This window comes from Protopterus annectens, chromosome 6.part0, assembly GCF_019279795.1.
Source record: "Protopterus annectens isolate FY-2018-M chromosome 6.part0, PAN1.0, whole genome shotgun sequence".
NCBI classification, from domain to species: Eukaryota; Metazoa; Chordata; order Ceratodontiformes; family Protopteridae; genus Protopterus; species Protopterus annectens.
The window spans coordinates 1,741,496,377-1,741,509,021 of record NC_056737.1 but is presented as its reverse complement, the minus strand read 5'-3'; the positions used below and the strand labels follow the sequence as shown (position 1 = coordinate 1,741,509,021).

At 39.3% G+C, this 12,645-nt stretch overlaps 1 protein-coding gene across 1 annotated transcript in view; it reads right to left on the bottom strand.

Annotated features, from left to right (window-relative positions):
- IGFBP2 (insulin like growth factor binding protein 2) overlaps positions 1 to 12,645 on the bottom strand; it is a 699,259-nt gene that overhangs the window by 293,401 nt on the left and 393,213 nt on the right. Inside the window, exon 2 of the mRNA XM_044075131.1 lies at positions 5,842 to 6,023. Within this exon, the coding sequence (XP_043931066.1) occupies positions 5,842 to 6,023 (182 nt within the window). The remainder of the gene's footprint in view (positions 1 to 5,841; positions 6,024 to 12,645) is intronic.

The following is a 12,645-nucleotide window of genomic DNA, read 5'->3' as shown; positions in this document are numbered from 1 at the left end:
ATATATATATATATATATATCTATGGGTTTTCACCAGGTGTACCATATCACAGATATGTGATCACAAGTGAACTTGCAATCATGTTAATTTCTCATAGGTATGCATGCCATGCGACAATGTCTGTGTGTGTTTGTGTGTGTGTGTGTGTGTTTGTGTGTGTGTGTTTGTGTGTGTGTGTGTGTGTGTGTGTGTCTGCATATGCATGCGTGTATACTCCCTGATTGCCTGGTGCTCCTTTCAAGAGTGTCTTCAAAATGAACTGAGTGTCAGGATAGGCACACGCTCCTCTGCAAGCCTGCACTGCATTAAGTTATTCATCAGAGAATGGACAAATGTATAGCAAGTGTAAAATAAGACTGGCACATCAAAACTACATTGGACACATCCTAATGTCCGATGGTCTGAAACCTAATCCAGTAAAAATAAGTGACTGCTCAAATGCCAAGGCCAGAACAAATGGACTGTAGCGATTTCTATTAATGATTCAGTATCTTTAAAGGATTCTACCTAATTTATTCAACATAACCATTCTTTTGCGAAAAGTATTAAAGCACGATGTAGCTTGGGAATGGAGCAACTAAAAGGAAAATATTGTTAAAAGGCTTATTAAAGTAGTTTAAAGGTATGCAGGCATTGCAGTATATGATGCAACTAAGGTAGCTATGCTCTAAGTAGATGCTGGTCAGAATGACTGAACAGATCAGTTTATCTCTGGGTCATGAGCATCTACAAGTGTAAAAACCATTTAAAATAGAAAACGAAGTTTTAACAGTATGTAGATAATAAACCCAAAAATGTCAGTGGAAAAGTTGTTGAGGTATGAATTGACCACAAATAAAATATTCAGAAAGTATTTAAATAAGTCACTTTTAAGACTACTGGGAACCTTACTTAATCTATAAATATCTAAACTAAAAGTGAAACACAGACTAGCCAAGAAATTACTTGCATCAGATATATTCAGTAGTAGACAATATTTACTGCAGAAGCATGAAGTACTGTTAGAAGGATTAGACATTCTTAGGGTTATAGCTCAGTTAACAATAACAGAAGAAAATACAAATGAATTTCTGTAGTGAAGAGATACTAACAAATGAAGCAGACTGCAACTCATCAAGCCTTTCAATGACATACAGTTTCTGGCTCCAAAGCTTCCAGTCTTCTGACAAATTTCCTGAAAGTACAGCACTTCTAGCTGTAGAGCTGTGCCATATTTCCACTGAAAATAATACTTCTGTAGCACAAATGCAGCAAATCTTTAGATAAAATATATTCTTTACTCCTGTGGATATGATTTCTCTTAAAGCAGATACTTCACTTCTGGCACTATGTCATACCAGAAGGCTTAATATATAACACAAAGAGACAGAAGATGTGGTTCAATCTCCGTAATGTCTATAAACTGATTTCTCTTGAAACAAGGATATACCACATGGCATGCTAATCACTGTAGTTAGGCCATCACCATAAAAGTTATGTGGCCTTATGTTAGAGCAACTAACAAACTAATGAAATGATTCAATGAATTATTCACCTGATGTAAAAAGAGCACTGAAAATAGTGCTAGGTATGCATTCTTTTACAGCTCGTCTTCTTGCCAAAATCCTTGGTATAAAAAGTAACCATGCATGTCATAGCTATATAAGATCTAGCCAGAAGACTGAGCTCTATCTGCAGCTTAATTCTAATCAGATTTTAAATTCTAGGCAGCAATGATCATTCTGAAACGCATCTTTACTTGGTCTGACAGACTGCTCTAGAGACTTTCCATTTAAGTTGCTGCTAACACTTACACAAACTGTGTGTGATTCCCCTGAAGTGATAATTCAAACAATTGATGGCGGTTATGTGGTGCACATATGCAAAGGTGTTCAAAACCATCCTCCACACAGCTATCATTATCAAACAAAAATCCATATTTAGTAAGGTGAATAAAAAAACAATTGTCAGATGGAGCACATATGGATAGAATTGCTGGTTCCCACGTCTAAATATGGGAGTCACAAGTGGGATTTCTCAACACTCATTGTTGGGTCCTGTTCCATTTAGCATTTATTTTTCTGGTTTACAAGCCAATTTTCCAGGTCTCTCATTAAAAAATATTCAGACGGTAAACAAGCAGTTGTTGCTCGAACAACCACAAATGGGCAGGTACTCTAGGATGGGTTGTGCTATGCAAACAACTACTGGAAGGACAAAGGCCTCAAACTAATTGCTAAAAAATGTAGTACACTGCACTTTCAGAAAATAAATAATTCCTAGTAGTAAATAAATGACACACCTCATAAGAATGACACTTTCATTAGAGACCTCAGCTTCATGGCTTACTTCCTAACCCTTTGATCATGTCTCCAATATGGTAGAAGACTCTTCCATCTGGCTCAACTAATAACCAAGGACAGCTCATTCTAGAATGTTCACTGTCCACATCTCCTACACTGTACACATCTCCAATATGCTCCTTTACTGAACATGTCCTTTTTGGTATATAGTAATCGAAACATATAACTCGACAGACCTCAAAGGTTCCTAACCAAAAAGCCAAATGCCATAAGTCCATTAACTACCAAGAACAACTGGCTGCCCTCTTTTGGCATTCAATTTCTTATAGACTCTTTGTAGTTATCTATGTTTTGCCTTTCACTCCATGAAAGATCCCAACCTCTTAGAACTATTATGCCTCCACAGAAGTAATTCATGTGCAAAGGATCTCAGTTCTCTGTCAATAAATTAATAGAACATATTCCCCACCTATGAAATAAACTAACCCTACATATTAACCAAGTAGTACCTTAATTACATTTGAAATTAAGGCAGACAACTGCATGTGTACTCGCTCGTTCTCCCTGGATCTATCTTGTGTAATCTTTCCTGATGCAGGTGTTAGGTATTCTGTCTAGACTGTTAATGGTCTGATGACTAATTGCCTAACATCTATCTATGAACCTATATTTGTAAGTTGTGACTACTCATTTTGGCTCTCTTCCTAATTCTTCCTCTGCTCTTCTCATCCTTCTATCCCAATTGGTACAGTAGCTTCACATTGCCAATGTTGTCAACCCCTTTTCAAATTGCAAAAGGCTAGACTCTTTCTGCCCATGCCTTTGCAGGATGTCTTATAAACTGTATGTACAAGGATGGTTTTGTAACTGCCTGACACCACTTCCCAGTGCAGTTCAGCCTGTCAGACTGTGTTCATTAGCTAATTCTGATTACTACAATGCAGTCCTGATGCTTTTCTCATACTAGTACCTTTTGTTTCTCATTACGTCAGCAATGCTTTCATCTACAATATTGTCAGACATAACTCTAAACGGACTCCAGTTCTGCAAAATTATTGATACAGCCTAGTGATTTTTGCCCCGTCCCACAATTTGTGATTTTCTGGGAAATCACTTTGAATTACAGTCAGTATGTAAAGTTAGCCATTACAGTTTCATACTTACTGTCAAGAAAATGCAAATTGATGTAAAACCTGATGGTCTTCTAATTTTCTAAGTGATTCAGAATAATATTTAGAAATTGCCATTTGTTTGGAGCCTTTGCCCCCTCATTATTTTTTGCTTTGTTCAAAAGCCTTGAGAGATAATTTGAGAGACATATTGCCACATCTTCAGCATGTTTGCACGCAGTGTTATTTAACACCTTTACAGAAGTGTACACATCCAGTGATATCAGCCACATCTTCAGCATGTGTACACACAGTGTTATTTAACACCTTTACAGAGATGTACAGGTCTATGTCATATAATCGAACTTCCAAAATTTCGAACACCATATGTTCGAATTTGGACATTCGAAATATGACAACAATGAAACCTCAAAACAGCTCATTTTTTCCCAGCGAAAAATTCACTGTTCCGTTAAACACAACACAAGCACACCGCAAACCTAATAAACCTACACTACACCTTACATAGACAACTATCTATGCACTAACCTTAACCCAAGCCCCAACCCTAAGGTCCGTCACTATCGCACACTTACCTTACCCGCACGCTAACCCTAAAGTCCGTCACCATCGCACAGTTACTTTACCCGCGCCCTAACCCTAAAGTCAGTCACTATTGCACATGTACCTCACCTGCGCCCTAACCCTAAAGTCAGTCATTATCGCACATTTACCTTACCCGTGCCCTAACCCTAATGTCCATCACTTTCGCACACTTACCTTACCCGCACTCTAACCCCAACATCCGTCACACTCACACACTTACCTTAACCCGATCTGTAACTTTCGCACCACAGTACAGAAAATGTCAAAGCCAAGAAAACAGCCAACTGAATTCTTTCCCTGGGAAATAATTTGAATTTCCGCGGCTTTGACATTTCTGTTTTTCAAACTTCTCCATTCGATCTTCCAATACTCGCCATTTAGGATGATCGATTAAATAACAGGTACCCGAGGTGTACACATCCAGTGATATCAGTCACATCTTCAGCATATGTACACACACCGTTATTAAAACACATTTACAGAGGTGCACACATCCAGTGATATCATCCACATCTTCAGCATGTGTACACACAGTGTTTAACACCTTTATAGAGGTGTACACATCCAGTGAGATCAGCCACATGTGATTCAGTTATTTGCAGTTTACTACTAATGAGAGGCTGCTGAAAACAAATACGTTTTGTATTTTACCCTAGGAGGTCACTAACATGATTTAAAATTACCCAGACATTGAGTGTCAGCTGATAAAGGGTACACATGTATTTCACAATACGGAAACTTGTGAGTCCTATGTTTATCACATTCATACCAACTCTTGCTGTGTCATGTTGTTGGATTTTTACCATTTAGTCCACGTCCTTTTATTTCAGCTTTAATTTATTCATTGATAGCTGCGTTAATGATCTCGTCATTCTATGATGCTTTTTTTAGCCATGATAGAGACTACAATGGCAAGGGTAAATACAACATATATATTGACAGTTTCTTCTTCATCATCATCTTTTGGCTGCTCCCATTAAGGGTCGCCATAGCAGATCATCTGTTTCCATTTTTTCCTGTGCTCTGTCACACCAACCAGCTGCATGTCTCTCTCACTCCATCCATAAACCTCATCTTAGGCCTTCCTCTTTTCCTCTTACCTGGCAGCTCCATCCTTAGCATCCTTTTCTCAATATACCCAGCATCCCTTCTCAGCACATATCCAAACCAATGCAATCTTGCCTCTCTGGCTTTGTCTCCAAACTGTCCAACCTGAGCTGACCCTCTAATATACTCATTCCTAATCCTGTCCATCCTTGTCACACCCAGAAAATCTTAACATTTTTAACTCTGCCACGTCCATCTCAGACTCCTGCCTTTTGTCAGTGCTATATATATATATATATATATATATATATATATATATATATATATATATATATATATATATATATAAAACATAGCTGGTCTCACTTCCCTCTTGTAGACCTTCCTTTTAACTCTGACTGGTACCAGTCTGCCACAAATCACTCCTGACACTTTTCTCCACCCAGTCCACCCTACCTGTACTCTCGTCTTCACTTCTCTTCCACACTCAACATTACTCTGAACTGCTGATCCCAAGTATTTAAACTCATCCACCTTAGCCAGCTCTACTCCCTGCATCCTCACCATTCCTCTATCCTCCCTCTCATTCACACAAATATATTATTACTACATTGTTCATATATGTATATGGACAGTTTACTATTATCCAATCTACCAGGAGGTTTTGAAGATGGAAGGAAACTTGAGTACTCGGAGGGGGGGATGCATAAAACTCCAACTGATACAAAGATGTAATTAAGATACAAAAAGATGGCACTGTTGCCACTTTTATTTCCCCCATTCCCCAAATGCATACCTGCCTAAGCTTCTTGAAGTCATCTGGATTGTTTCGATTGCCTTTTGTCAACTGCTTACTGCGATCACCATGCTTCCCAATCAACAATGCAAGAGCTTTGTTAATGAACGTTTTGGCTCCATTCATAGGTCCACCTTCAGGCAGGGTGTCGGCAATCCCTTTTAAGTGTTCCTCTGTATTTTCTGCATCAGAAAGAAGAGAGAGCAGACAGTACATCAGCTTAAAAAGTTAATTTAATAAGATTAAATGACTTGGTGCAGTGCATTATCAGCTGTATGTTATCCACTTGGGATAAGAAAAGCAAATCATGGAACGTGTAAATAAACTGCAAAGTCCATCTCTAATGGAAAACTATTTATACACAAACTTATTAAGGTGTTAAGTCATTAACAGACAAGAGACCCTAGAATCATGTAACACCAGTAATACATAGTCACTTGAGAAAATACAGACTTAATTTCTCTTTTGAACCACCCACAATAATGTCTCGCAAGCATTTGCTAATTAACTCTAGGGAAGCGGTCTTCAACCAGTTAAGCATTCACACTAGGAACCAGAAGAAAATCAGAAGACAAATAAATGAAGTAAGACGACATTGGAAGAATAAGCCAGAATAGGCAAAAATGATTCTTAAAAGTACATTCACATTTTTTTCACACCCATTTAGTTTCGCTTCCGTCACAAAACAACCTTTCACTCTGAAGTGTGGGAGTTTGCAAGTATATATTACTCTGCATGGTTAGGCTGTGGCATTACCCTTTCATAAGTGTTACTTGTCAATGAATCCAATGTGTCTGTGTCAAGATATAAATCTCTATTTTTAAAATCTTTACCATCATCTCTGAGTTTGTAATGTCACTTTCAGTTACATACACATAGGTGTTCACCATCTACGCTTTGCATCATTTCTACCTCTTTTTGATATATTTTACAAGCATGTAATTTTATTATCTTTACTTATAGTTCTATCATACACTTTCAATTAACTGAGTTTGTCAATTCTACTGATACTATTGTACATCCTGACATACTTATTTTAATTCTTGAACTTATTAAATTGTCAAAATTACTAACAGAACAATCATAAAATAAACAGCTTTGTCAATCTATGTACAAGTCAAAGTCATCACATTATGTCATAAAAGCATCTTGAAACACAGCAAGCATTTAAGACTTACTAGGAGTTTTGCATTTTGTTGCAAGAACTTCACTGTGTCCACTAATACACAGATAGTGCGGCAGAATGGTGTTTAACAGCTTTTAAAAGCTGTTTAACCTATTGCCAGATCAGATGAATATCTTAACTTTCCCTAGTTATGCAGGTCACTGATTTTTGCCCTGACCTGCATTTTTCTGGTAAATCACTGAGGATTACAGTTAGTCAATAATGGACAGACATTATAGTTTCATATGTCTGTTGTTCAGAAATGCATGTTGATGCAAAGCCTTTTGTTCTATTAATCTCACTTAGTGAATTACAGCAATAATTAAAAACCATCTCGATCCTTTGCCTTCCCGTTATTTTCTGACTTGCCTGGCATGTTTAAGCAAAGATGAAAGGTATGCTGCTGTCTGGCAAAACTCACAGAGTGTTTTACCATTTTTAAAAGCTGATAAAACACTCCATTGTCCTACACCCTCTTTTTCTGTAGCTAGTCATAAATTAATCAGATAAAGTACTACAAAGAATTATGATCAGATTTCCAGTTATAACCTTGAACACATAATAAGCTGGTTATGATCAGAGACCCAATTATAATCCTCTATAATTTTCCCCATAATTTATAACTTCTTTTCAGTGACATTAGCACAGTGCAGTATGTGCATGTGAACTCTCCACCTCAAGCTGCACATTCATCCTTAGAAAAAAACTGGCTAATTTCTAAAATTTGTTGCTTACATCTGCCATAGTCTCATTCATTTGATAAACTATCTCCAGCCATGGGTAAATGCAATGGTTTCAGTTTCGTACTTGCATTTATGTTAAGATAAGTGGCATAAATCTCAGTCCTTGCAATCTATTTCTTCAACTCTGACCCTACACTGCGCACATCAGAGTCTCAATCAGACATTAATAGGTTAAGTATCACCTCATGACCTCTTCCTGCTGTGTGATTTTTTTTCTACTTTAGTAATGTCAGTTGATTCATTCCTATGTAATGAACCTTCCTAAAAAGGGGCTGTCCAAATTTTCTTAACTGTTTTTGTTAACTTTCTATATTAAATTTGATGAAATGCATTCTTATTTCTGAACGGTTTATTCTTTTCTGCCTTTCAAAAAATGTATACCCATGTCTTTACAAACAGTAAACCAGATATCAGTCTTTCATTCACACTAAAAACATAAAATATTTTATTCACCACCATTTTATGGCCATCATGAATGCAGCTACTTATGATATGGAGGGCTTCCTTTAATGACAAGATGTACTGCAAGCCTCAACAGTACAAAAGACTACTTACAACACATGGTGAGGGCACAACATAGTGAAGGCAGGACCTTTATATACATAAAATGTAAGACTATGGTTAGCTTAAAAATAGATATGAAACTTTATTAAAGCAGTCATTCAGATGTGTGACTGGCCCAATTAACTGAAAAAGCCGAATAATGAAGCATATTCCCCCACCTCATTCCACTTCTATAAAATGACCTACAAGCAGTTCATTTCCAAAGCTTTGCACCAGTGGGATTGCCACAAGTCAATCCAATGACCAGGATTAGACCTCCACTGGCAGCAGTAGGTCACACTGCCTGTAAACTACAGAGGGGTGCATAGACCATGGAACACTGGTAGGTTAGTGTTAAGTTCACCTCTGTGCAGCCAGATGGCAATATCTAGAATTTTTATAGTTTTCAAAGCTTGACCATGCCTTTAAGGATGAATTTTTACTTCTAGGCTCTAAAATACTATAAATATTAATAGCATACAAAGCCTGAGATAGATTTTTGCCTCCTCCTCTTTCCCAGTCAAAATAATTTCAGTAGTCGTTGCAGTCCAGTACAGATAGCTCATCTTCTGATGAAGTTGAGCCATTTCAATTACACTGCCTCAATCATATATTGCATCTGCAGGTACTACATGCATTGCACAGCTTCCAAGCAGGTTTAAGGTCATCTTTTGTATAGAGGAAATGCAAATGTTGTTGGGTAAAAGACAAGTTTTCAAAATGACATTTGCACATTTCAAAATATTTTTGTGGAGAAAAGCCCCTACATTTTCATGTAGTGGACTTTGTTTCCTGAAATCCTTTCCTTACACATACAAATCTACAGTCATTACAACTCATGGTATGGGTGTTTACCCCCTTTTTGCAACTTTGTTTGATCAGATGGTATTTTGGCCAGCTATGCACTGTTGCACACAACTGCCCATTCCTCAAAAGAACCACACCCTAAGTGAGACTTTTCATCCTTTGAGAAACCTGTTAATAAAATCCCCAAAATAGAGGCAAATATCAAAGCATTAATCCAAAATACCAGACTGTGCCTGAAAATTACCACAACCATATCAGTACACAAACCTGTACAAAACACAGTAATAACAAACTAAACAATATCTCCCACCATATCAAAAGAGGCAAACATGAATTATTCACCAATGGTGACTGTCTACAGCACCAAATTAATAACTTACTGATACGCTGACTTGTACAACAGTTAAATTAAACAGCACTACTCCACCCCCCCCCCAAAAAAAAAAAGCCAGCAATGATGACTGCTCTTAGAATTAAATCAATAACAATCAATAACAATTTATGACCTGCTTTTTTGGTTAATTTCATTTTTTCATGGAGTCTGCATAAAACCTCATTAGGTACCTGAAAGTTTATGGTTTAAACTGGTGAAACTGCAAGGAGCTCCAGAGAAGTTTCCAGACTTCTAGTGTATTAGTAGCTTCTCTATTGGAAAAATAAGGTCACCGATACTAATTACAAAATTTGTGTTTTATCAAAAACATATGCTCACCTAAATAATATAGTCCATGCATTACATTTTTAGACACCTCTATAAAAGACTTTAGAATGTTTGCTTTGGCATATAACCCCCCCCCCCTTTACTGTAATTCCCAATTGGTCTATTAGTTCCCAAGGAACAGGGGAAACAAGATGACAGCATGTTGGCTGCCAGTGCTGCATTTCATGGGATCCATATTTGTCTCCACTTTTGTTGGATGTGTTTGCTTGTCTCTGCTGAATGCTTGACTGAGTGGACTGTTTAGCCGAATTTCAACTTCCAACGTGAGTTGGGGCAGTGGTTTATTTTCAGTGCTTTTAAATGTAGTATGTCAACATTGTGAACACTTGAGTGCTTCCTTGCTGGCTTTTGGGTAGTTCCTGCATTCTACCAATTTGGCATTTTGAATTCTGCTGACCAGCTTTTATAGCACTACCTATCTTTTTTCAAACAGTTTTTAGAAAGTACAGTTGTGTACACTTACCATAAATATATATGTTAGAGTGTATTCACTGTTGCAGTCGTCTCCTATGGGTTATTCCTGCTGTGGTAACTCTCGGCCAGCCCGAATACTGGAGTCAATGTTTTTCTGCGTTGGCTGCTGTCGCTTGCTGCCTGATGTCAGGTCGTCAGTGCTATAAAGGAAGGCAGCCAACCCCATTACATCAGTTTTTTCTTGCCCTAACCAGTCAGGAGCCCAAGTAAATATGGTAAAGTGGCCCTGGTGGTTAAAAGCCACCGTTAGAAACTTATGTCTCCCTAAAGAAAGAAGATACAATGGGGAAGGAGGATGGGAAACCAGGACTGCGACAGTGAATATACTCGAACATCTACATTTATGGTAAATGTACACAACTGTACTATGTTCGTCATGTTTCACTGTTGCAGTCATCACCTGTAGGAGGATTCCCAAAGCTGAGGAGAGGGGTGGTAGGATTAGTAAGAGACCTAGGAATGGGTTAGCATGCCCTGCAGAACTGCAGAGGCAAACCCTGCCCTAGCTTTAGAAAATAGAGGTAGGTGGTAATGCTTGATAAAGGTATGGACAGAAGTCCAGGTGGCAGCTTCCAGGATGTCCCTTGTGGGAACTCCTCTGAGGAATGCTGTGGAAGTGGAGGCTGTCATAGTGGAATGGGTTCGAATAGACTTAGGGGGGTTATCCATGCAATCTGTAGCAGAAATGGATACAGTGTGATTTATCCATTTGGAAATGGTTTGTTTGGAAATGGGCATCCCCTCTGACCCTGGGGCAAAGCTGACAAGTAGTTGGTCTATTTTCCTGAAGGGTTTAGTATGGTGCAGATAGTATCTGTGCTATCTGTGCATGTCTAGTGAGTGCAGAATTCTTCCCCCCTTGTTTTGAGGGTTAGGAAAGAAGGTGGGTAGATGTATGGCCTTGCTGAGAGTTACATTCAATACCACCTTGAGCATAAAGGAGGAATTAATCCTCAGGGAGACCCTGTCTGCATGGAAGATGATGAAGGGCTCAATGGCCATCAGTGCCTGAAGTTCTGAAACCCTTCTGGCTGATGTGATAGCTAGGAGAAAAGCAGTCTTCCAGGAGAGGCATCTTAGTTCTGCTGAAGCAGCAGGTTCGAAGGGTGGTAAAGTTTTTTCAAAACATAATTCAGGTCCCAGCCTGGAGTGGGTAGCCTTCTGGGTGGTCTGATATTAGAAGCCCCTCTGAGGATTTTTTTAACCAAAGAGAACAGGAGCTGTTTTGTATCAAAATGAGCTGAAATGGCTGGGGCGTGAATCTTAATAGAGGAGGAAGAGGAGGAAAGGCCACTATTAAGTAGCTCCACTAGGTAGTCCAGGATAAGAGGGATGGAAGGCAGTGAGGTATTGCCTCCTCTGGACTGGTGCCAGGAGCAGAATATTTTCTATTTTCCTGCGTAAGATTTTCTGGTGCTGGGCCTTCTGGCCTCTGTGAAAATGTCTAGGACCGGTTTTGCTTGATAGGGGCCCTTTGCTTGCCTTTAGAGTATTAGCAATGCTGACAGTTTGAGAGTCTGCAAGTGTGGGTACAGCATCCAGCCCCCACCTGAGTTAAGAGGTCTGAGATCAAGGGAAGCTGCCTGGGAGGCTGTAAGGTCAGGCTACGCAGAAAGGGGCTACAATGTTGTCTGGGCCAATCTGGAGCAATGAGGATCGCTTTTTGTCTCTCCTCCCTTATTTTGATCAGTACCTTGGGAATAAGAGACAGAAGAGGGAATGCATACACAAAGAGGGTGTTCCAGGGGAAGGTCAAGGCATCCACCTTCCATGCTAGGTGGTGATACTCCCTGGTATAGAACTTTTTCAGCTGATGGTTGAGATGCGAAGCAAAGAGATCCACCTACGGAGTCCCCCACGCCCAAGTGATTTGTAAAAAGATTTTTCTGTGGAGCTGCCATTCATGGGGGACAAGTAAGTGTCTGCTTAAATGGTCTGGCAGGGTGTTGCTGATCCCTGGTAGGTATTGAGCTATCAGGTGTAGTCCCATGGAAGAGGCCGTCAGCCAGAGGTTCATGGCTAGCCTGCACAGAGGGTAAGACTGGGTCTCTCCCTGTTTGTTGATGTACTACATTACTGTGGTGTTGTCTGTTTTGATAAGGAAAACCCCTGGCTTGAGATGAGGTTTGAAGGATATCAGAGCCATTTGTACTGCCATCATTTCCTTCTGGCTGATGTGTAAGGGAAGGTGCTGGGCATCCGAAAGACTGCACCTGCCTTCTAGGTGAGCGCCCCAAGCTATGTCTGAGGCGTTGGTGGTAATGGTCTGTCCGGTTGGGCAGAGGGTGAAGGAAAAACCCTTGTTCTGGGCACAGGCCCCTGCCCACCAGAGAAACTCAGCCCTTATACAG